The sequence below is a fragment of the Squalius cephalus genome (assembly GCF_949319135.1).
Source record: "Squalius cephalus genome assembly, chromosome: 20".
NCBI classification, from domain to species: domain Eukaryota; kingdom Metazoa; phylum Chordata; class Actinopteri; order Cypriniformes; family Leuciscidae; genus Squalius; species Squalius cephalus.
Genome location: NC_137141.1, coordinates 2,098,268 through 2,125,808, shown reverse-complemented (window position 1 = coordinate 2,125,808; position 27,541 = coordinate 2,098,268). Strand labels below are relative to the sequence as shown.

Genomic DNA, 27,541 nt, shown 5'->3' with positions numbered 1-27,541 from the left:
AAGTACATTTTTATTAATAAATGACCTTTTCAGCAACAGGTGAAGCAAGTTTCTCTTCGTTCAAGCACTTTATTAGGGATAGTTCAACCACAAATGATCATTCTGTAACTTAACCTTATGTCAATCCAAGCCTGTATGACTTTCTGTCTTCTGTGTGAAAGAAGAAAAAAAAGATGTTTTGAAGAAATACTTGCATTGTATGGGGAGAAAAAAATCCACAGAGATATTTCTCAAAATATCTTCTTTTTTTTGTCCCTGCCAAGAAAGTGTAGGCTTCTCTGAATGTTAACATTGATAAATCTGTTCATTATTATGATTATTATTCGACTGGAGTGTTGGAAAATGATCATTAAATGTTATATATGAGTGTCAAACAAATGCAGTGTTAGATATTTGACACTTTTATCACAAACTCCAGTTAATCAGCAAACAAGAAGAATTATATAAATGATTCCAGTGGAAAAAAGCAGAAGGATTTCAGGTAAATGTCTGGTTGGTTTAGCGGTCAGTCTGGATGCTAGATGTTACGTTGCTTTCATGGAAACTGACAGAAACACTGAAGAACAGATATTATTTCCATCCACCCTGGATCATCAAGATTAGCACATATCCCTAAATAAAATACATAAAACACATGTCGAGGAAAGGGTCGCGTGCATTTCAATTATAAGAATATAATGCCAACCATCCGAGTGGAAAAGTTCGTGCCGAAAGTGTCCGTATAATTGCAGAAAATAAATTCTAAAGCACGCAATAAACACAGGAAAGCCGTAACACTGCAAACAGACCTTTCAACTTCACACATGCCAATTTCCACTGGAACTGTCATCCAATTAACAGCTGGAAACAACCCTGCGCCTGGACATCCTCACACACACAAATCAACCAATTAACTAATTACATGAATATCCAACGCTGCCGTATTCACCAGCCAATTATCTCCGCTCGGCTTCACGGAGGTGGCGAGCGATCGCGGAAACTTCTGCTCTGGTTTCTGACATGATTACAGAAACTTGTTGGCACAAACATGGAGGAGATCGTCTTGGACTTGGACACGTCTCATAAACACAGACCCCCTCCTTTAAAACGCTTCCAATGTCTCCTGTCAACTTTTCAACTCCTGTTATTACGGGATTATAGTTTATATCACCGGTGACGAGAGAGCAGACGCCAGATGCGTGGGCACTATATTCACAACGGGAAACCATTTACAGTGAGGTTACGCTCAACAACAGTTCGTTAACATCAGTTCATGCGTTTAGGTATGAATGAAATTACATGTTTATAGCAGCGTTTCATTTCTAGGCATTTCTGGTGGTGTAAAACTTTTTATCATTAACAAACGCGAGCCGACAATGACTAGAATATTTATAAATTAACATGGTAACACTTTACAATCAGGTTCATTAGTTAACATGAACTTAGAATGAACAATACTTCTACAGCATTTATTAATCTTAGTTAATATTAATTTCAACATTTACTAATACGTTATTTAAATCAAAGGTTGTATTTGTTAACATTAGTTAATGCACTGTGAACTAACATGAACAATGAACGGCTGTATTTTTATTAACTAACATTAACACAGATTATTAAATACTGTAACAAATGTGTTGCTCATTGTTAGTTCATGTTAGTAAATACATAATGTTAACTAATGAACCTTATTGTAAAGTGTTACAATTAACATTTACTTAGATTAACTCATGCTGTAAGTGTAATCTTTGTTGTTACTTTTAAATGTTAACAAACCTTATTGTTACCTTTACTGTTCCCTCACTATGACTATGACACTGTGAATAATTGCAATGATTTTAGTGCACTTTTTATTTGGCCATTAGTAGCAAAAAGTGTGTCATTACTCGACGTGAGTCGCATTAATACATTTGATTTGTTTCTGTGAATCAGTTCAAAACTCATGTACCAATTTTTTTGTGTCATTATTCAAAATTTGAATACAGTCAAACCAAACATTATTCAGACACCAGATATATTTTTAATATATTGTTTTACTAGTGTGTGCAGGACACTATAGTTCATTTCTGTAAGTGAGGAGAGCAAAATAAAGTAAACTGTGACATATTATACCCAAATATACAGTGACTATTAGTAAAATTTATACAAATTTGGGACCAAAAATGATTTGGACACTTTGAGCCGATCATGTTTTGCTGAAGTGTGTTTTCTTTAATTGCTAATGCTCTTTTTACACACAGACTGAACAGAATGAAGCATTGCTTGGTCATTGGTTGAGCTAAACTGGTATTATCTAATTGTGTAGTTAAATTTAACAGCTGACAGATATTCAACATAATTCATGTGTGAGACAGTCTAACAGAAGGACGGACAAAACCAGAGAAATATCAACTGAGTTCTGCTCATATTTATTACCATTTTATAAACTATAGCGAATAAACTGAGATAATGTGAGAAATGCTGAAGGTGTCTAAATAAATTTTGGTTAGACTGTATATTAAAATGTTTTAGCACAAATATAATGTAGAGTATTGTTATATTGGTGCATATAAAAGGACACATGCCTTGATTTTTGTTCAATTCTTGCATTAAACATTTGAAATCTACAGTATACGGCTACAAGGCTGTTATTTGTACCCCACAGTCGTAGCAGGCACACATTTAAAGACATTTCTCACGTCACAAGTGTTTATTTCCACCTGTGGTGTGTGTGAATGTACAACACACCTCTGTCACCCAATACACACACGCAGCCCTGACCCATGAAACCCATGAAAGCCTCAATTACTCGACGGCCTGAGGCAGTGCAAGTCCATCCAAACCCTCTAATTTCTAATTACCGGTGCCTGAGGCCAGGTGAAAAGCCAGCCGAGATAACATCTTCCCCTTCTACCTGTAGCCAAGCAGAAAACACACACCTCGCATAATTACACTCGTCCAGATATGTGGGGAATTTGCTTTTAGAGGATGATTTGTCAAGAGCCGGCGGTGCTGTAGGGGTTTGGGGGTAAGCTGTGCCGGTGGATCGCTCAGGGCTCATTTGGACAAGCGTTCGGTTGATATTTAACATTCCTTCAAAACACACACACACACACACACACACACACACACGGATCCAGTGAGTATCAGTCTAAACAAGCGACAGAAAATACACAAGAAAACACAAAGCTCCTCTTGAGTGTCTCCTGCAGCGAAGGGTTTAAAACACAGACAGTGTGATCGCTCATATTCACACGCTGAATTATCAGCTTAAAAACACATTTAGAAGAGCGCAGATAAGACACGGGACGGGATTTGTTGGGGGAAAAAAAGGGATTTTGATAGAAAAAAAAACAAGTGGTAATCCCAATTCATCTGAAACCCTTCAAATAATAGAAAGGGACGGAAGATTTACAACTCCACATTTACATTCTAATCACTCAAGCTTTAAAGCTCAATATAAACATTATATGCAAAAGAGCAACTGAGATATAACCTTCTCCAGTTCACCGCTACCAGTCCATTAGTGTTAACCACAAACACACTCATTTCAAAGTCAACTTCGAACAAATCGTGCATAAAATTGTAACTTTAGGGGCCTCTGTACATTATTTACCCCTAAATGCTCCATAGTTGTACCTTAAGGGTACGTATTACTGGCACCTTTTAGGAACAGATAAGGTACAGATTTGTCCATTTACTGTGCCAGTGACAAGCTTTTATACCTCTAAAGGTAACATTTTTTCTGACAGTGAACTAAGTTTTATCAAACTGTAATTATAAAACGGATATTTGAGCCACGCTTGAAGCCATTATAAAATTCACAGTCTATGGCACACATCCTATGAAGCGCTCTTGCTGTTTGACAACCATAAATGAGCCAAACTGTTTTATTCTGATCTATTTCTATTAATAAATTTAGCACATTGGTGTCTTTTATCATGTTGCTGCTGCCACTGAGTGTTACAGTAATGTTATGATGATGTGACAGAAATGTTACAATGATGCTGAGACGTTATGGAAATGTTAAGGTGATGATACAGTAACATTATGGTGAGGGTTATTGTGATGTTCAAATGATGTTACGAGATATTACAGTAATGTTATGGTGATGTTATGAGATATTACAGTAATGTTATGGTGATGTTACAATGATGTTACGGGATATTACAGTAATTATGGTGATGTTACGAGATATTACAGTAATGTTATGGTGATGTTACAGAGATGTTACGAGTTATTACAGTAATGTTATGGTGATGTTACAATGATGTTACGAGTTATTACAGTAATGTTATGGTGATGTTACAATGATGTTACGGGATATTACAGTAATTATGGTGATGTTACGAGATATTGCAGTAATGTTATGGTGATGTTACAGAGATGTTACGAGTTATTACAGTAATGTTATGGTGATGTTACAATGATGTTACGAGTTATTACAGTAATGTTATGGTGATGTTACAATGATGTTACAATATATTACAGTAATGTTATGGTGATGTTACGAGATATTACAGTAATTATGGTGATGTTACGAGATATTACAGTAATGTTATGGTGATGTTACGAGATATTACAGTAATTATGGTGATGTTACGAGATATTACAGTAATGTTATGGTGATGTTACGAGATATTACAGTAATTCTGGTGATGTTACCAGATATTACAGTGATGTTACAATGATGCTGTGGAGATGTTGTGGAGATGTTACGGTGATGATACAGTAACATTATGGTGAGGGTTATTGTGATTGTTCAAATGATGTTACGAGATATTACAGTAATGTTATGGTGATGTTACGAGATATTACAGTAATTTTATGGTGATGTTACAGAGATGTTACGAGTTATTACAGTAATGTTATGGTGATGTTACAATGATGTTACAATGATGTTACGAGTTATTACAGTAATGTTATGGTGATGTTACAATGATGTTACGAGATATTACAGTAATTTTATGGTGATGTGACAGAGATGTTACGAGATATTACAGTGATGTTATGGTGATGTTGTGGTGAGGTTTATGGTGATGTTACAGTGATGTTGCAGAGCTGCTAGAGAGATATTACTGTGATGTTATGGTGATGTTGTGGTGAGGTTTATGGTGATGTTACAGTGATGTTGCAGAGCTGCTAGAGAGATATTACTGTGATGTTATGGTGATGTTGTGGTGAGGTTTATGGTGATGTTACAGTGATGTTGCAGAGCTGCTAGAGAGATATTACTGTGATGTTATGGTGATGTTGCAGTGATGTTACGCTGATGTTGTGGTGAGGTTTATGGTGATGTTACAGTGATGTTGCAGAGCTGCTAGAGAGATATTACTGTGATGTTATGGTGAGGTTACAATAATGATGTAGTGATGTTGCAATGATGGTATTGTGATGTTATGGAAATGTTCTGGTCATGTTATTGGGTAAGGGCTGTTCTCAGGCACAATGTAAAGCAGAGCTTTTTGCTTTATTTAAGCACTGTTCCCGAGCATGCCGTTTTGGTTACTTACTAATCAGATTAAAACTCACATATTACATGTTGATATCATTATTTCTATCAATCCACACATTCCCAGTGTGTAAATACATGCACATCAGGCCACCACAAAAACTTTTCCCCTCAGTTCAACTTTAAATGTGGAACCTGATCAGCGTTTCCCTTGCAGCGGTGTGTGAAACAGGAGTGAGAGAGCAGGTGACGCCGCAGACATTTCAGGGATTAAAAGACACCCTGGGTGTGTTCCAATGCACACATCCCCTGAAGAACCACCCATGTGTAAATTACTGATGTCATCTGATCCGGGCTGCAAAGTTCAGGCATCACACAGGATCAATGCCATTACAAAACGATTCTCAGTGTACCATGGTTTTTCAAAAACATCAAAGTGTAAATGTAATTTTGGTGGTACATGATACTACAGATGCTGTATTTGTAGTGCTGTACATTGTCTATATTAGTAATGTTTTATAAGGCGTGGGCTTTTTAAATCAACCGAATTACTAAACAATTATACATTTTCATGGATCAAGGCAGACATCTTTGTGATTTTCCCCCAGCCCTACATCTATCAAATCACTTAACCATGTTCCCTTGTTAGTTTGAAAAGGCCTTAATGTTTCCAACCCTGTGCTTGTGTGCAGGTCAAACTGAATATATTGGGATTTCTCCTGTGTTTCTTGCTAGTTTCAGCCCTGCATCACCTGAACATAGGGCTGCACAATTAAATGAAGAGAAAATGAAATTGTGATTTGTTTGAGTGTATTTATCAAACCTCAAAAGCTGAGATTTAATTAAATAAGTTAGGGATGCACGATGTATCGGCCACCATATCAGTATTGGCCGATAAAAGTTCATTTTTAATGTTATCGGCCCAATAAGAAAATCTGGGCGCTATATTAAAGCCGTTAAAATAATGCCTTCAGCTGAGACACTTCAGATGCGTATTGTTCAACATTTGATTTTAATAATGTATTAGTAAATGTTAAAATGAATATTAATAAATGCTAGAAGTATTGTTCATTCTTAGTTCATGTTAACTAAGGTAGTTAACTAATGAACCTTATTGCAAAGTGTTACCATAATAACAATACATTTAATTTTATAGCCATATTGATCCATAATCAATGTAAACACAGAAAAACGCTTTTAATCTTCAATCAGAAAAATCGCTATTAGATTGTTCCCCTAAATGGTGCAGGGCCAGTCTAAAAGAAGGATCAGTGTAAACACTCAATAGAGGCTGGACTGCTCAAGCCCTGCCCGATTTAAAGGCCGTCACCCACCGATCGCTGCCACTTTGATGAGGAGGGCGTCGAGGCCGCTTGATATGATCTCTCTGAGCAGCTCGGCCTGGTCTCGGCGCCACAGGTACGCCAGCGGCTGGAGCTGAAGTCTGGCACACCTGCGGAGAACACACACACCACAGGTGGAGAACTGAGAGCAACAATGCAAACTGAGCAGGCGTGCAGGAGGACATGATGGATGGGAAGAGAAAAGAGGGCGGCACTCTGACACCACTTCAAGCACTATTTGTTGAAGGGGTCATCAGATGCCCATTTTCCACAAGTTGTTGTGATTCTTTAGGGTCTTCATGTAAAGTTTGTAACATACTCTGGTTAAAATTCCCCAATGGTTGTGTAAAACAACACCCTTTTACCTCCTCAAAACAGCTCTGTTCACAGCGACCTGTTTCAGTGCATGTCTCTTTAAATGATAATAATAATAAACAGTTTGTCAGTGGCGTAAATATGCTAACACGGGCAGTTCGTCAGTGGTCGAGGGCGTAAATATGCTAATACGGGCAGTTCGTCAGTGGTCAAGGGCGTAAATATGCTAATACGGACAGTTCGTCAGTGGTCGAGGGCGTAAATATGCTAATACGGGCAGTTCGTCAGTGGTCGTAAATATGCTAATACGGACAGTTCGTCAGTGGTCGAGGGCGTAAATATGCTAATACGGGCAGTTCGTCAGTGGTCGTAAATATGCTAATACGGGACAGTTGGTCAGTGGTCGAGGGCGTAAATATGCTAATACGGGACAGTCCGTCAGTGGTCGAGGGCGTAAATATGCTAATACTGGCAGTTCGTCAGTGGTCGTAAATATGCTAATATGGGACAGTTTGTCAGTGGTCGAGGGCGTAAATATGCTGATACGGGCAGTTCGTCAGTGGTCGAGGGTGTAAATATTCTAATACGGGACAGTCCGTCAGTGGTCGAGGGCGTAAATATGCTAATACTGGCAGTTCGTCAGTGGTCGAGGGCGTAAATATGCTAATACGGGCAGTTCGTCAGTGGTCAAGGGCGTAAATATGCTAATACGGACAGTTCGTCAGTGGTCGAGGGCGTAAATATGCTAATACGGGCAGTTCGTCAGTGGTAGTAAATATGCTAATACGGACAGTTCGTCAGTGGTCGAGGGCGTAAATATGCTAATACGGGCAGTTCGTCAGTGGTCGTAAATATGCTAATACGGGACAGTTGGTCAGTGGTCGAGGGCGTAAATATGCTAATACGGGACAGTCCGTCAGTGGTCGAGGGCGTAAATATGCTAATACTGGCAGTTCGTCAGTGGTCGTAAATATGCTAATATGGGACAGTTTGTCAGTGGTCGAGGGCGTAAATATGCTGATACGGGCAGTTCGTCAGTGGTCGAGAGCGTAAATATGCTAATACTGGCAGTTCGTCAGTGGCCGTAAATATGCTAATATGGGACAGTTTGTCAGTGGTCGAGGGCGTAAATATGCTAATACGGGCAGTTCGTCAGTGGTCGAGGGCGTAAATATGCTAATACGGGACAGTCCGTCAGTGGTCGAGGGCGTAAATATGCTAATACGGGACAGTTAGTCAGTGGTCGAGGGCGTAAATATGCTAATACTGGCAGTTCGTCAGTGGTCGTAAATATGCTAATATGGGACAGTTCGTCAGTGGTCGAGGGCGTAAATATGCTAATACGGGCAGTTCGTCAGTGGTCGAGGGCGTAAATATGCTAATATGGAGAGTTCGTCAGTGTTCGAGGGCGTAAATATTCTAATACGGGACAGTTCTTCAGTGGTCGAGGGCGTAAATATGCTAATACTGGCAGTTCGTCAGTGGTTGTAAATATGCTAATATGGGCAGTTCGTCAGTGGTCGAGGGCGTAAATATGCTAATACGGGCAGTTCGTCAGTGGTTGAGGGCGTAAATATGCTAATACGGGACAGGGGACAGTTCGTCAGTGGTCGAGGGCGTAAATATGCTAATACGGGCAGTTTTATCAGTGGTCGAGGGCGTAAATATGCTAATACGGGACAGGGGACAGTTCGTCAGTGGTTGAGGGCGTAAATATGCTAATACGGGCAGTTTCGTCAGTGGTCGAGGGCGTAAACATGCTAAAATGGGCAGTTCGTCAGTGGTCGAGGGCGTAAATATGCTAATACGGGCAGTTTCATCAGTGGTCGAGGGCGTAAATATGCTAATACGGGCCAGTTCGTCAGTGGTCGTGGGCGTAAATATGCTAATATGGGCAGTCTGTTAGTGGTCGTGGGCGTAAATATGCTAATACGGAACAGTCCGTCAGTGGTCGAGGGCGTAAATATGCTAATATGGGCAGTCCGTCAGTGGTCGAGGGCATAAATATGCTAATATGGGCAGTTCGTCAGTGGTCGAGGGCGTAAATATGCTAATATGGGCAGTCCGTCAGTGGTCGAGGGCGTAAATATGCTAATACGGGGCCAAGTTCATCAGTGGTCGTGGGCGTAAATATGCTAATACGGAACAGTCCGTCAGTGGTCGTGGGCGTAAATATGCTAATACGGAACAGTCCGTCAGTGGTCGAGGGCGTAAATATGCTAATACGGGCAGTTCGTCAGTGGTCGAGGGCGTAAATATGCTAATATGGGCAGCTCGTCAGTGGTCGAGGGCGTAAATATGCTAATACGGGGCCAGTTCATCAGTGGTCGTGGGCGTAAATATGCTAATACGGAACAGTCCGTCAGTGGTCGTGGGCGTAAATATGCTAATATGGGCAGTTCGTCAGTGGTCGAGGGCGTAAATATGCTAATATGGGCAGTCCGTCAGTGGTCGAGGGCGTAAATATGCTAATACTGGACAGTCTGTCAGTGGTCGAGGGCGTAAATATGCTAATGCGGGAACTATGCTAATACGGGACAGTCCGTCAGTGGTCGTGGGCGGAGCATGAGCAATATTACACCATATTGCTCATAAAATGTCCAAACGGCTTGATTATTGAGAGTGTTTAGGCTTTTTTGAGGATTAAAAAAAAAGGAGATAATGGATTTTTTCATTGTATGGTGGTTGTGCAAACACCATATAAAAGTGAATTTAGCATCAAGTACAATAGAGATAAACAAAGACAATAGAGATTGCTGCGTATTCCGAAATCAAAGCTGAAAAGTAGTTGTGACCGTGTGTTTCCAGTGGCTGATGCGTTACCATTCAGTATTAGATCTGCTCCATCCATGTCTGTTTTTTAATCTAGGCTAAAAACGTACCTTTTTGAACTAGCATATGGTCAATGATGAAATGTATTGTACTGTGTGTTTTGTTTATGGTTTTTCTTAATTTTATGTATCGTAAAGCACACTGGTCAACTGGTGTTGTGTTTAGTTGTGCTATAGAAATAAAATTGACATTGACAATTAGCACTTGCTCTCCGGCTTGGCTGAACGCCAGCTCATGTGACATGGGTGGACGTCAGCTCAATGCTAGCGCCACGGGTCAAAGCGAGAGCGCAAGTGATTAGCACGATACGCTGTGCCCCTCGGCATCATGGGATGTCAGGTATACAGGTAGGGTTACACCACTTATCCTGTGGAGGAACAATAGCTGACTGACAGCGGATACATGCACAGCTCGAGTGAGAGGCAGGGACATCGGCTGTGAACATGAAAAACAGTGTGAAATATATCACTAGTTTAATGCTAGTCCGTTTAATGTTTGGAGTCACTGTAAATCAGTCACTAATAGTTAAAGTCCCCCTGTAGTCAACAATTTTATCCATTAAAACTCATCTTTGATCACCAAAATTACACAGTTAAAAGTTTTTTCCTTGAAAAAATATTCTTCATTCCTTAAAATATCTTGAATGTTACACGACACCCTTCCCTCATTTAGTATGCGCGGTTCTATGAATATGCAAATGAGCCCCGCCTCCACTCACTCACTCAGCTCAGAGATCCACTGGTTGACGATCACACGTTGATCTGATTGGTTACAAGGTAGTTTGTGACGTCAGAAACACCAGCGATTTCAAAGCGTGTTTTTGAGACTGTCTTTGGTTCACTGCAGTTTTAAGGAGGAAATACTCAGCAATGCTGTCGACTTATGAATTTACACATGGTTTGTCTTAAAGCAGATTAACAACACCACATAGACACATAAACAACATTAAAAGCTGGATTTTCAAAAGACGAGTTTTAAGGGATAAAATGATTGACTACAGGGGGACTTTAAAACACTTTAAATCAATTCTTAATGTTTTATTCTTTACTTTTATTGCAATTTTTATCTTATGCTCGTGATTATTTTCTTTAAATCCTTTTTATGCAAAGCACTTTGAATTACCATTGTGTATGAAATGTGCTGTATAAATAAACTTGTCTTGCATATAAATGTGCCAATTAAAGCTCTAAACTCCTCCTCGCAGTCGTTGAGTTCAGCTCGAGGAATACAGAGGGAAATGAGCCGGATCACATCAGCAAAACCCCAGCTGAACATCTGAACGTCCAGCATGATGCGGTGGCGATACAAGTCTTGGGCATATCGGCTTATTGTGTTGTAAATGACTCAAGGACATAATGTGGTGTGGTGTGTGTGAGAAAGAGAGAGGAGAAGCGAGAGGAAGGATCTCCACTTACACGTTCTCCACACGTATTCTCTGGTAGTCGGACAGAATGGCCCCGACAGACACGGCCTCCACACACAGCTCCTCCTGAACACACAGAAGATGGAGGAAAGATGCTCAGATCACACACGCAAACATCATTAAACATCACGCAGGGTTCCCACACCTCGGCTAACTTCAAATTCAAGGACTTTCCAGGTCCAATACTAGGGCTGCGCAATATATCAAAATCATCTAAATATCACAAATGCATAATTCACAATATGCATATCGCCACCGCTTGCAATAACTGTTAATAACTGATGTTTTACTGTCACAAAAAGAATGTGAAACACTTATAGGTTATATAATTTTAAATATATTTTAAAGATAATTGAAGTTTATTTTACACACTTTTTTAAGCACTATCGAATATCGCATTATTTAATGAGTTATCGCATATCGCATTTTCCTTCAATATCGTGCGGCGCTACTATATACCCTCAAACTCAAGGGCTTCATGTGGGAAGAGTAAGGTTACATCGTGTTACCTTGTAAGATACATTGTTACAGTTTTGCGTGCGTGGCAAACGTACAGCACAAAGTACCTCACGCGGGAAACACTTAGCGTAACGTGTAAATGTGCGTAACTAACGTAAATCAAGCAAGCTAGTGCGCATAGGCCACCAAGTGTTGGCGAACATTAACACATTAGCAGAGCGGAGGGAATCATGTGGAAGGTTTCCAGAAAACTTCTTGCACAAAATAAATTCAAGCACTTTGAAGGATCTGTATCTGTGTGTGTGTATATAAAGAAACTTTCCAGGGCCTTTCTTTTTTTTTTCAAGGATTCTGAGGAGCCGTGGGAACCCTGATCACGTGACCACCTCACACGGCTAATCCACTCGAAGACGGACCTTCTTCACAAAGTATGGGGGACGTTTTTAAATCATCTGGACCCTAGAGTTGCAAACATTTAATGTAGTTATTTGGATTTTACCGATGAGCACTTTGTTCATCCATAATGTGAGCTAATAGTTAGCAATGATAGTTTGTACTCTCTGAGCTGCTTTTGTGTTTGCTTTGTATATTGTTAATCTATTCTGTCAATGAATGGAAGTTGTTTTTGAGCTCTAAAAATGCAAACAACAACAAACCCCATCATGTGAACATCACACACACACACACTGGAGATCCAGCAGCGTCAGTGATCAACACACACTCATATTAACACACACTAACCCAGACACAACACTACGCTCTGTCAGTCGCAGTGTCCACATCTCCTCCTGGTCAAGCTCCAGACGTGAACACACACACACACACACACACAGCGTAACGTGACGTCAGCGCTGGAGCGACGCGTCTGATACTCATGCCTTCAGCAAACCGAGATAAGCCTATCGCTCTCCGTCATCACTAAACAAGACTGAGCAAACTACATTAGGCAGAACACACACACATTACAAGAGCTTTAGGCTAGACTCTTTATCTGTGTGTGTGTGTGTGTGTGTGTGTGTGTGCGTGTGTGTGTGCGTGTGTGTGTGTGTGTGTGTGAAATAATTAGCAAATTCAGATCAATTCACTTTGTTTCAGCATAATTAGATTTGAGTAATAACTATCGTCAGCTAGAAAGCATTCTGATAAATATATACACTATATTATATATTTGTATATGCATATTTATCATATTTTTCCTTGACCTGTAAGTAATGTCTTCATTATTTAATTCATGTTTCAATAAATCTTTCAATAAAACAAGTTATTATTATTATAGTTTATTGTCGTTCAAATGTTCATATTTAACCAACAAACTGGAGTAGAAATAAGTCTGTTATTAAACGCTGATATAAAACTGCCTTATGTGCAATTTACATGTTCAGTCCCAAACTCAGTTTGAGCTGTTTGACTGTTTGCTTGATTATTGATTATTAATTTATTATTTAGTTTTGATTTTTGGCGAGTGCATGCTGAATTTTCATTTTGGTGCATCCATATATATATATATCAAATATATATATCAAACCATATATATATATATATATATATATATATATATATATATATATATATATATATATATATCAAAACTAATAAGAGTGACAAAAATACTGTAAAATTTATTTTTATTTATTCCCCCCGTTTTATTTTTTATTTTTAAATTGTTAACCAGACAAAGCTGCTTATACAAAGAAATAGACCAATGACATATACAAACAAGTACACATATAGAGGAGAAAAAATAAGAAAAGAAGAGCTAAATATATATATAAATTAAAATTATTGCTGTACCTGTATATACTATTATATATATATATATATATATATATATATATATATATATATATATATATATATATATATATATATAATAGTATATACAGGTACAGCAATAATTTTAATGAATAGGTTATTCCAGTGTGATATAACAGCATTTTTAATTATATATATATATATATATATATATATATATATATATATATACAGATATAGATATAAACTGACTGAGTGATTAATAGATATCTAGACAATTTGAAACAATCATAATAATAATATTTGTAATATAGTAATAGTAGTAATAATAATAGTGGCAGTAGCAGCAATAATAGTGATATTAACTTCGCTAATAATGACGATAATATTAATATTAATAATAGTATAGTTTTATGTGACTTTAGACCAGTCTGCAAAACAATTGCAGAGTAAAAGGACTAAATTTAAAAGACGTGAAGATAAAAGCTGCCGCCCTGCACCCGTGTCTCAGAGACAGAGAGAGAGAGAGTTGGGGGCGAGCACAGATCCCGCAGGAGTCTCCGGATGGGAAGCGTTTGATTGTGACTTTAGGACCTGCTGGATGTAAATGTCATGTGGACAGTAATGAAATAAGCTCTTGTGTCAGGAGCTGGCGTGTTCACAGGTGAAGCGCTCCTCTATTAGCTGCCGCATCGATCCGCCGTCCCGGGACGACCCCAGAGGTCATCATTTATGTATTAAGCAGGTTTAAAGGTATCCATTTCTTTTTATGTTCTTTTCCAGCAGTAATGTGGAAGTAATCAGAGACGGGTTTGATTTCTCTGCGCTCCTGACACCTCGAGCGATCGATGTCCTGCAGAAACCCACCTGGACACAGAAGCGCAGGATAAAAGCGTGTGTGTGTGTGTGTGTGTGTGTGTGTGTTTGAGGGCCGATGGAGCCGGTTCTCAAGGGCCCGTCTGCTGATGTCGATATCAGATCGAGGGCCCGTGAGGCTCTTAAAGAGCAGCTTTAGCTCCGCCTCTGATGAGTGTGTGTGTGTGTGTGTGTGTGTGTGTGTGTGTGTGTGTGTGTGTGTGTGTGTGTGTGTGTTTCTCTCGCACGCACCGGCGGAAGCAAGCGTTTGAACATCTAACAGTGAATCTCATGACACGAGCCTCTGAAAATAATCATCCGGCACAAACTCAACGACCAATCGATCCACTCCTCCTCTAACGCCGGCATCAGCGCTGTACCGTCTCACCAGCCGTGTTACCAGAGTGTGTGTTCACTGTAGGGCTGGGCATTGACTAGGGCTGGCACAATATATCACAATACAAAAATGCAACAATATGTATTGTGTATAATTCACCCAAAATAAAAATTACTGTGTGAGAAAAAATTCAAGTTTTCAGAGTTTTAGAGTCAGAACTGCATTAAACTGCTCTATATAATGCTGAATATAATGTATAATAATGCAATGGGGGAATATTAGTGTGTCCTGATAATGCCAGATGTCTGATGTCACCAGTAAAAGTGTCCTACATTATTTTAAATATATCTAGTCAGTGGCAGAGATCAAGCATATTCATCTACAATAATTCAGTGTTTTCATCTTCAGAATCATGAATATTGTTATTCTGGTGTCTCTATTGTCCTGTTCATTGGGTTTCAGCACCAAGTCCAAGCCTGTTCATTTACACACACAATGTAGGATCACATTTAGCATTTCATCATTTTCTGTAAACCTTTTATCATGTGTCTTGGAGTGTCGCAGTGATATGGTCTCGTGAGTTCAGGATCGGGATGTGTGTCGAATCGCTACACTCCTGGCATTGACACAAGTTTCATGATTCGATGCATTGGTTGCACTTTAGATTTAGGTTTATTAACTAAGACTAATAAATACTGTGACAGTTTTCAGTATGATTAGAGCTCTTATATTATCCTATCGTGCGCATGAGGGCTGAGCGTCGTGATGTTTCACAGTCTCACAGCAGAGCCGTCGATATTCTCCTGTTTCCGGCTGTAAGTTTCACGGGTTTCTGGGCAGATCTTGAAGGACTGCTGGCACACACGCTGTGTTTCTGATGTGTGAAGATTTCATCTATTCTACTGTCCTCAAAACACATCGTAATTATACTTGGGGATTGCTGTAACACAAACAAACACAAAATAACAATCACTTCCGATAAAAAAAAATAAAATAATGAATATGCAAAAAAATATACATACAGGACATTCCTACACAATGATGCCAGTTTTTGACAGAATTTTTTTTATATATTTTGTCAAATTATTATTTAGATAGAAATAGACAGACAGGTTTGGTGGTGTGGGGAGGTTTAAGGGTTAACAGTGTAATTATAGAAGTCATTACAGACATTAATTACATGCAGGTATTTGTAAATACAAGTATAATGTACATGTACAGCACTGAATCAAATGATTAATTGAATTGTTAGTGCATTGCAGTTAGATATTTAACATGAAATCCAGCTTTTAATGTTGTTTATGTGTCTATGTGGTGTTTTTAATCTGCTTTAAGACAAACCATGTGTAAGTTCATAAGTCGACACCATTGCTGAGTATTTCCTCCTTAAAACTGCAGTGAACCAAAGACAGTATCAAAAACACACTTTGAAATCGCTGGTGTTTCTGACGTCACAAACTACCTTGTAACCAATCAGATCAACGTGTGATCGTCAACCAGTGGATCTCTGAGCTGAGTGAGTGAGTGGAGGCGGGGCTCATTTGCATATTCATAGAACCGCGCATACTTAATGAGGCAAGGGTGTCGAGTTACATTCAAGATATTTTAATGCATGAAAAAATTATTTTCAAGGGAAAAAAACATTTAAATATGTGATTTTGGTGATCAAACATGAGTTTTAAGAGATAAAACTATTGACTAAAGGCAGACTTTAATATAAAGCGGGATCATCCTTGCCATCCTTGAGTAGAAGTGAAACACACTTAAATACTATTAAAGACTATAAGAGAAACTTGGACCATGTGAACAAAAAGACTCATATCTTTGCTAAATGTAACTATATCATAGATATTATAAACATTATCATTATGATTTGATGTGCCGCTGCTTTGAAACCATGTGCTGAAAACACACACGAGTGTAATATGATGAAGGAGCCACACACACACTGATGTGGAGTCTGTGTGACTGTATGTGACCCTGCACCACAAAACCAGTCACATGGGTCAATTTTGTGCAATTGAGATGTATATAGCATCTGGAAGCTGAATAAATAATCTTTCCATTGATGTATCATGGTGTGTAAGGATAGGACAATATTTGGTCGAGATATACAACTATTGAAGATCTGGAATCTGAGGGTGCAAACACATCAAAACATTGAGAAAATCTCCTTTAAAGTTGTGCATTCATGTTCACGACTGTGATGCATTCACTCACACAAATAAATGTTTTATATATTTACGGTAGGAAATTTACTAAATATCTTCATGGAACATGATCTTTACTGAACATCCAAATGATTTTTGGCATAAAGGAAAAGTGGATAATTTTGAGCCGTACACTGTGTTGTTGGCTATTGCCACAGATACACCCGTGCGACTCGAGACTGGTGACGTGATCAGGGTCACATATGACATGATGAACATCAACTCAATCTCCAATCATGATTCTCATCTCGAATGTGACACACACGAAAAACTGAGACAACTCCATATCATTATTTATCACAGCTGTGTGAAGAGATGTATAAACGCCTCTCTATTGATGATAATGCAGAAGAAAGCCTCATGCTCTTCTGATCTCTGAAGGGCCTCGTTCAGAGGAGAATTACACGTGTTCAACTATAGATGGCACTATTGCACCATCACACACACACACACACACACACACACTGAACGGCACACCTAAAACACAGCCATTCCTTTATGTTCAAGTGTCATTTGCTCAAAAGATAACATCTAATTAAGTCAAAGTGCTGGATGAATCTTTTAAAACATCACACTCCTGGAACAGAACACACACTCCTGGAGCAGAACACACACTCCTGGAACAGAACACACACTCCTGGAGCAGAACACACACTTCTGGAGCAGAACACACACTTCTGGAGCAGAACACACACTCCTGGAGCAGAACACACACTCCTGGAGCAGAACACACACTTCTGGAGCAGAACACACACTCCTGGAGCAGAACACACACTTCTGGAGCAGAACACACACTCCTGGAACAGAACACACACTTCTGGAGCAGAACACACACTTCTGGAGCAGAACACACACTCCTGGAGCAGAACACACACTCCTGGAGCAGAACACACACTCCTGGAGCAGAACACACACTCCTGGAGCAGAACACACACTTCTGGAGCAGAACACACACTCCTGGAGCAGAACACACACTTCTGGAGCAGAACACACACTCCTGGAGCAGAACACACACTTCTGGAGCAGAACACACACTTCTGGAGCAGAACACACACTCCTGGAGCAGAACACACACTCCTGGAGCAGAACACACACTTCTGGAGCAGAACACACACTTCTGGAGCAGAACACACACTCCTGGAACAGAACACACACTTCTGGAGCAGAACACACACTTCTGGAGCAGAACACACACTTCTGGAGCAGAACACACACTTCTGGAGCAGAACACACACTTCTGGAGCAGAACACACACTTCTGGAGCAGAACACACACTCCTGGAGCAGAACACACACTCCTGGAGCAGAACACACACTTCTGGAGCAGAACACACACTTCTGGAGCAGAACACACACTTCTGGAGCAGAACACACACTCCTGGAGCAGAACACACACTCCTGGAGCAGAACACACAGTTCTGGAGCAGAACACACACTTCTGGAGCAGAACACACACTCCTGGAGCAGAACACACACACTCTCGCTCCTGTACCAGCGGTTTAACAGCTCATTATCGCACCACTCCTGTCAGGCCGAATCACACACAAGCCTCAACTAAAATCTTTTTGATTTCTTCAAATAATTTGGACGTACAAAGAAACTTTTTTTATATTTTGTCATCATCAAAATGAATGTTTAATCGATGTTCTGATGATGAAATAATGCTAGAAACTTGTGCAGGAGAATATCTGTATCGACGGCATTTATGGCATAATGTTGATCATGTGACAATAAAATATATAAATAGTGTGAGAAATTTTGTAAAACTGAAATATAAACAATAATACTGTTCTACAGTTATAAATGTCCAAAGATGCTGTTTCAGCACAATTCTGTGTTTCCTAAGATTGCTTGTGAAAGAGTCTCTTCTGCTCTGCATTACTTTGATAAAAAAATACGGTAAAAACAGTGAAATATTATTATAATTATAATATTGTGAATATATAGTAAAGTGTAATTTATTCCTGTGTTCAGCATCATTACTCCAGTCTTCAGTGTCACATGATCCTTCAGAAATCACTCTAATATGAGGATTTGATGATCAAAAAACATTTATGATTATTATCAGTGTTGAAAACAGATCATATTTTTGTGGAAACTGTGATACATTTTACTTTTCAGGATTCTTTGATGAATAGAAAGTTCAAAAGAACAGCATTTATTTGAAACAGAATCTTTTGTAACATTATAAATGTCTTTACTGTCACTTTTGATCAATTTAATGTGTCCAAGTGAACGCGGCGCACCGGCGCATCCATGTCACGGTTATTATATTGTCATTTGCTTTTTATTTATTAAATACATGCAATTGGTTGATGAAACATTTATTAAAATTAAGATACAATTTGTACAAAACGAAATTCGCTTTACAGAAAGGCTTTTAACAAAGAAAAACTTATTGAAGTGGTAAAAATCATGTCTGACGATTTACAAAACAAAAATTGCGTTGGTACTTGGCAAAGAATCAAATACAAATACTTTTGCCAAGTATTGTGATTAATTACTTTGTCATTTTGCCTCCACGTCCCCCCGATCGCCCGCGAGCTTCTCCTCCTGTCGATACGGTAATCTCTCTACTGTGCGACAGAGAGTCGCGTGGTTATGACGCAATCGTTAGCCTATATTTACAAAAACTGCTTCTACGGGGCCATAACGTAAGATACAAGGTAATGGAGCCTTTTATACATTTTCGTGTTTCTTTAGAAATAAATAATGGACAAATGGAGTCTTTAAACACCTCAGATGTAAAGTTATTCGCTGTCAAACTGACGCCAAAATGAATGGGAGTCAATGGGATGCTAACAGCAGGTCATCCGCTAATCAATGGCGGCGCCCGGGGAAGCTTCAGTGTTTTATGAAACATTGGCCCCCTGGTTTGAATGAATCGGTTGAATCGCAATGATTCGCACATTAACAGTGACTCACTGACACCTACTGGAGGCTTTAATCGCACATTTAAAGTATCTTTTATTTATTTTCAATAATTTCACTATATCAGTATTCAACGTTTTATGTTTAAACCATCAGAGCATTATTTCTGCATGTGTTAAACACATTGATGTCCCGCTGATCTGCATTAAACAGTGTGTGTGAACGCATCTAAACTTCAGATGCAGATTCCGTTTCCTCGGCACTGCAAACATCAATGTTGATACTGACTTCATTTGATGGTAACAGCCCTATTGTGTCTTATTATTCTAACTGAATTTATTGATTAAATGTAAGAATTTTACACAAAAGAGGATACATAGATTTAATTAAGTTTAAAAATGACTTTATAAAGGTAAAAAATCTATTTAAACGTATTGGAAAAGATGATTTCTTATTTTTGAAGAATATCAAAAATATTCTTGTTTTATATTCTCGGTCCACGGCAGCACAAAACCAACTATCTTCTAATTATCGTTATAGAGAAAATCCCAGAAAATATCGTGTTTTGTCAATATCACACAGCCCTAGTTGTAATACCCATGTCATTATACACATTTGTGTCCTCATAAACCAACGAGAACACACACACACACATGCCATCAGGAGTCAACAATGTACGGACGTCCATCTGATGCCCTGGAGGCGATGACCCCTGACCTCTGACCCCATGGTGTTTAGAGTACAGCAGATCTTCACACACACCTGATCAGGTACACTGAGGTGTAAAGGGGAAGTTCTGCCATCTTTCCTCACTCTCAGGTCATGTGTTCAGATGAGGATCCGCAAATCATAAACATGGAATTTACTGTATAACCTCATGGAATGATATGGAATTTGGCCAGTTTTGTATTAAATCAGACCAAGGTTATTTTCGTAAATGAAAACTGAAACGAAGACTAAAACTATTGGTCAAAAAACATTTTCGTAAACTGAAATGAAATAGGAATTTAAACATAAATGAAAAACTAAAACTAAATGAAACTAACATCAGTTACTGAAGAACTAACTGGAACAAATCGTTTTCATAATTAATAAGCAAATCACTTTTTTCCATTCGCGTCTTTAGGATCGTCTCACGCATGACACGACGCTCTAAGAGCGCAGCACTCAAGATAAACTTAGTTCAACTTCTAAAAGACGCGTCTCGAGAAGATGAGTGTAACTATGAGTTTATGATTTTAAATGATGCAATAGACGAAAAAGCATAAATGGATCAATACAAGAATAATGTTTGAAAGGATTAATCATAGAAATAACCTTAAAGAATAATCACAATAATCATACGCATATCTTTTTCTTTTACACCACGTTTAACAAGATTTAATTTTTAATATGAATATGAATGAATAATTTTTACTTTTTGTTGCATTTGTTTGGTTTTTTGTTCATCCTCAAACAATTATTTTATCTGTATTATTAAGAGTTAACTGTAAACTGCAAACATTAAACTTTGCTGAAATTAAATGTCTTTAACTGGAAGCCTCTATGAAAGTCATCATTGAAGGGAAGTTGCGCTCGTCGTTGATTCTCCTCTATTGTGGTATATCGAGTGAAAGGGCTCAGATGTGGGCGGGGCTTGATTGTGTCCGTGGGGAACTGATGGGATGGTTGTGGTTGCTGAAGTCCACGATGTAATTCCTCATTATCTGAGAGCTTTAGAAGCGTGTTGTTTGGATCACAGAGCTGTGCTGCCTCGCTGAAGGAGATGGAGATCGGAGGCTGAATGGTTAACTTCAGATCCGCACACACACATCTGACCTCCTCCAGCCCAAAACAACAAGCCCTTAAAATCTGATGCCAGTCTTGTGTGAAAATAAGGGGAACGCGCCTGTCGGGCCTCAAACTCTCTCATTTCTCCTCAGATTCAGGAAGTGATGCGAGCAAACACATCACATCAGCTGACAGACACAACGCACTCATCAATCACAACACATCTTCAATTATTAGGACATCAAATGTGCAGCAAAACCTCCTTCAGCTGAACACTCACATTTCACAACACTGTAACTATGGCTACCAGTCCACCAAAAACTGTTCCCTTTAAATTCCCCGTAGCACTTTTATTAACCACTTTTGATGATGCACACAGTAATCTGGCTGATCCTTGCCCTGATCGCGCACAGTAGAGCTGCTAGATTCTGGCTAAACCGAGAATCACGATCACGATTCTGAACAGACAACTAATCAAAGCAGAATTTACTAGAAGTTCTGACAAAATGTTCATTGCTGCATCTATTTAAAATGTGTAATTAAATGGAATGAATTACTTAAAAAAAAAAAAACGGTTAAACGAATGATTCAATGACTCACTCATAAATACTTGTTTCATTACTGGATGAATCAGCGTTTCTGAACGAATCTCTTACATTAATGATTCATTGACTCAATCATATAGACTTCACTTGTTTCATTACTGGATGAATCAGCGTTTCTGAACGAATCTCTTAAATTAATGATTCATTGACAATCATAAAGACTTCACTTGTTTCATTACTGGATAAATCAGCGTTTTTGAACGAATCTCTTACATTAATGATTCATTGACTCAATCATAAAGACTTCACTTGTTTCATTACTGGATGAATCAGCGTTTCTGAACGAATCTCTTACATTAATGATTCATTGACTCAATCATATAGACTTCACTTGTTTCATTACTGGATGAATCAGCGTTTCTGAACGAATCTCTTAAATAAATGATTCATTGACAATCATATAGACTTCACTTGTTTCATTACTGGATGAATCAGCGTTTCTGAATGAATCTCTTACATTAATGATTCATTGACTCAATCATATAGACTTCACTTGTTTCATTACTGGATGAATCAGCGTTTCTGAATGAATCTCTTACATTAATGATTCATTGACTCAATCATATAGACTTCACTTGTTTCATTACTGGATGAATCAGTGTTTCTGAATGAATCTCTTACATTAATGATTCATTGACTCAATCATAAAGACTTCACTTGTTTCATTACTGGATGAATCAGCTTTTCTGAATGAATCTCTTAAATTAATGATTCATTGACTCAATCATATAGACTTCACTTGTTTCATTACTGGATGAATCAGCGTTTCTGAACGAATCTCTTAAATAAATGATTCATTGACAATCATATAGACTTCACTTGTTTCATTACTGGATGAATCAGCGTTTCTGAATGAATCTCTTACATTAATTATTCATTGACTCAATCATATAGACTTCACTTGTTTCATTACTGGATGAATCAGCGTTTCTGAATGAATCTCTTACATTAATGATTCATTGACTCAATCATAAATACTTCACTTGTTTCATTACTGGATGAATCAGCGTTTCTGAACGAATCTCTTAAATGAATGATTCATTGACAATCATATAGACTTCACTTGTTTCATTACTGGATGAATCAGCGTTTCTGAATGAATCTCTTACATTAATGATTCATTGACTCAATCATAAATACTTCACTTGTTTCATTACTGGATGAATCAGCGTTTCTGAATGAATCTCTTAAATTAATGATTCATTGACTCAATCATATAGACTTCACTTGTTTCATTACTGGATGAATCAGCGTTTCTGAATGAATCTCTTACATTAATGATTCATTGACTCAATCATATAGACTTCACTTGTTTCATTACTGGATGAATCAGCTTTTCTGAATGAATCTCTTACATTAATGATTCATTGACTCAATCATAAAGACTTCACTTGTTTCATTACTGGATGAATCAGCGTTTCTGTATATGTATTGTATATTGTAAATAATGAAACTGTGTGGTTGAAAAGACTGTTTGTGAAGCTGTTTCATATCTAAACATGAATAGCAACGGCTCTCTCTGGATCAGAAGGCAGATCTGAATGTTCGCTGTGATCGCACTTGTCAAAGGTTGAATCGACACAGGAGAACGGTTGTCATTTAGGAATAAGATCGAGTGGGTGTTTGAATCGAGATCGCGATCTTTTAACGATTAATCGTGCAGCTCTACTGCCAACTATATTATAACTTCTGCTTCACAATGGTAAGCAATCAGAAGTTCTGTGGTTTAATATGTGGAAATGTTTAGATTGTTCAATCCGATTAATCAAGGACAGATTCGTTGATTATCATAATACAGCCCTAAATGAGTACCGAGCTTTAAATGAACTATGAAATGTCTCCTTTCTGACACATTCATAATTATTATTTGTGCCGGGGCGCTTCAGCAAGCTTTATATGTGCTAGTTTATATTTGTAGTAGAGCCCGACCGATATATCGGCGGGTCGATATTATCAGCCGATATTAGGCATTTTCCAAACTATCGGTATCGGCATTTATAATGGCCGATAAATGAATATTTAAAAAATAAAATAAAAGCAGCTAGGGCTGGACCCAAATATTCGAATATTCGTTCGGTGGGTTGGTATTCCATTTGAAAATTTGACATTTGAATATTCCTATTCGTTTTCTTTTCTTTTTTTTTTGCACACCTGGGATCCCCCGCGAAACTGTTCTCATTCGCGCTTGAATAAGGCCGGCGACACACTGGCTGCTGGCGTGAGCGTCTCAGCTGCGTGGCATGTCGGCTCCCATCTTAACAGGTTGGAGCTTGCACACCGCCTGTGTGAGACACGCGTCTAAAATGCGGCTCGAGCCACGCGGAGAGGCTAGAGCGCAGAACAGCGGAGTGTGTATGGACCGAAGTGCATGCCTGAGCTTGTGTTTTGGGTTAAGCTGCGTTGCTTTGACATTGTGGAAAATAGAGTAATAGTAGAAACAAAATGTATTAGCCTTTTTACCCCTTATTATCAATCTGAATTAATCTCGTTTTTAATTGAACTTAATTTCGTTTTTCTTTATTTAAATTTCGTTTTTCTTTATTTAAATTTCGTTTTTCTTTATTTAAATTTCGTTTTTCTTTATTTAAATTTCGTTTTTTCTTTATTTAAATTTCTTTTTTCTTTATTTAAATTTCGTTTTTCTTTATTTAAATTTCGTTTTTTTCTTTATTTAAATTTCGTTTTCCTTTAAAAATTTCGTTTTCCTTTATTTAAATTTCGTTTTTCTTTATTTAAATTTCGTTTCTCTTTATTTAAATTTCGTTTCTCTTTATTTAAATCTACCCTTTACAGTGTCAGTAATTTGTTAGTCAGAAAAATATTAGACTACCTTAAAAGTATTGCTTAATTTAACAGACGTGTGCGTTTTATATCACTGCAGTGTCCGTTCTCGGAGCATAATGGATAAGTTGGCATTGCTTTATTTCGTTTTCAAATACATTTAAGAGAAAAGACTTGTCAAGAAGCTTATATTATTAATAATTTCATTTATATAACTTTTGGTTCATCTTTGTTTTTATTATTCGGGCAACAAGTTTGTTTTTGGACATTTGTTTTCTTTTTAAATTGCTGTTGGTCATTTGATTGACTGTTTAAAACACAATAGATATCATCAGTGCACTTTTTGGATAAAACTGCGGTGTATTTTGGCCATGATCAATGCATTGTCACTTTAATTCAGTGTAAGCGGCGCAGCAAAAATAGACTCGGCGCCGAAACCCCCGCTGCACTGCTGTTCACGCGACGCTCCTGCTGGACGCTCACGCGCTGCTCCTGCTCCCGGTGTGAATGCACTCATTGATTAACATGGACGCCGAAAAAAATACGCGCTGCTCACGCGCCAGCCCTGCCCGCGAGAGGTGCACCGCTTCCCGCTCGCGCTGTTCTGTAGTTTACTAAAAGTTTATTAATTCTGAACGTGTGGCGTCTCGCGTGTCCATCTATAGGCTATTGCACCAAATGCGACACTCCCTTGTGAAGTCGATTGGATGAACGGTTCTCGAAATAATCAAAATGCAAACGGACATTTGACAGACGCTTTTATCAAAAGCGACTTACACTGCATTTCAAGGTACACATTTACAATCTTATCAGTTCTTGCTTTGAACCCATGACCACACACACACACACACGGAATGGCCTTTGTCTTGTTTAATAATAATACAAATGATGATGACAATAATCATCATCATTGATTTTTTTTTATTATTACTGTCAATATTAATAATAATAGTTGATTTTTTTTTTTTTTTTTTGTTCAAAGGTTGTTTTCATATCTTAAGTTTGTATTTTTATATATTATATTTATCAGAACTGTTCATGTTTTGTTACGCGTTTCTGGATTTTTGAAAAATATTTATATCGGCCGATATATCGGAATATCGGATTTTTAAATCACCAAATATTTGTATCGGTATCGGCCTTAAAAATCCTTTATCGGTCGGGCTCTAATTTGTAGTGCTCTTATACTCTATTAGTATATCTCTGTGATGTAGCACTGTGACTCTTGCTCAGCCCTGAACCTCAACAGCACTGGCACTGGTTCTGCTGGACTGGAACAGCACTAGCACTGGTGCGGAAGCTGAGGTGTTTTACCTGGACGAGTTTGAGCAGCTGATAGAGATCCTCCACCTCGTCTCCCTCCGTCTGGCTGTATTCTCGGCCGGTGTGCAGACTCGAGCCCTTGATAGTGCGCCTGTATAGGGGCAGATCCATGGCCTCCGCCAGCAGATCCACGGCCTGGTGACCCACGGTCTGATACATGAAACTGTCCAGCTCATCTGACACCGCTGACCAACAACACACACATAGAAGCACATAGGCATGAACATTCAAACTTTGGGGTTGGTAAGATTTCTAATGCTCCTGAAAGAGCTCTTCTGCTCACCAAGACTGTGTTCATTTGATCACAAATACAGTAAAAACAGTGAAATATTATTCCAGTGTAAATCAGCTGTTTTCTATGTGAATATACAGTAAAGTGTAATTTATTCCTGAGATCAAAGCTGAATGTTCAGCATCATTACTCCAGTCTTCAGTGTCACATGATGCTTATATCCTACTGTAAAAGCTATACCTGTAACTGAGCATTTAGCTGTGTCTGGGGAGATATTATGGGGGAAAGTCATTATTGTGATCTTACCGTGTGCAGGAGGCCTGAGGTTGGCGAGGGCCACTATAGTGTGACCAGCAGACACACACTGCATCATGTTATAACAGCTGTCTTTACCGCCACTGCAACACACACACACAGATTTACACCATCATCCACGTCTCGTTGTAATCACGGTAAACGCAGCGTCGTGTTAACGTTACCTGATCAACGCAACAACTCTCATGATGTTTATTTCACAGATGATGTTTTTATCGCTGCAGAAAGACAGAGAGTCAAGAGCAGTGACTGCAAGCTGTGTTGATCATCACACACACGTGTTTCTGCCGCTCGACTGTAAACACTGGCGCTTCTTCCGGGTGACTGAAGGACCCCTGAGGAGGCTGTCTGAGGATCTGCCTGAGCGAAAAGCTCTGACTGACCGCCGAACGAACCCTCCTGCTAAATAACACACTGGATATTCTGCTTAAATATCCGCTATATGGAAGCAACGTAAGAAAACAATAATGATTTTGTAAATCATAATTTTGACACGTAAAATGTCATAGCCTAATCGAAATTTTGAGACATCGTCGACACTATGACATTTTAAGTAATAATATGAGTTAAAGTCGAAATTATGGCATACAAGTCATAATTATGGCATAGAAATTTATAATTTCGACTTTCATAATTATGATTTTGACTTGATCTCAAAACGTCGACTGTCATGATCAAGAATTATTATTTAGCCTAGTGAGTCATCATT

At 38.6% G+C, this 27,541-nt stretch overlaps 1 protein-coding gene across 2 annotated transcripts in view; it reads right to left on the bottom strand.

Annotated features, from left to right (window-relative positions):
- Positions 1-27,166, bottom strand: part of dph6 (diphthamine biosynthesis 6) — a 106,366-nt gene extending 79,200 nt beyond the window's left edge. For both annotated transcript variants that reach the window (XM_079853183.1, XM_079853184.1), the window contains exons 1-5: positions 26,997-27,166; positions 26,824-26,915; positions 26,277-26,470; positions 11,316-11,389; positions 6,745-6,863 (exon numbers count right to left, since the gene is read on the bottom strand). In XM_079853183.1, the coding sequence (XP_079709309.1) occupies positions 6,745-6,863; positions 11,316-11,389; positions 26,277-26,470; positions 26,824-26,915; positions 26,997-27,019 (502 nt within the window). In that variant the 5' untranslated portion in view covers positions 27,020-27,166. The remainder of the gene's footprint in view (positions 1-6,744; positions 6,864-11,315; positions 11,390-26,276; positions 26,471-26,823; positions 26,916-26,996) is intronic.
- Positions 27,167-27,541: the final 375 nt, after the last annotated feature.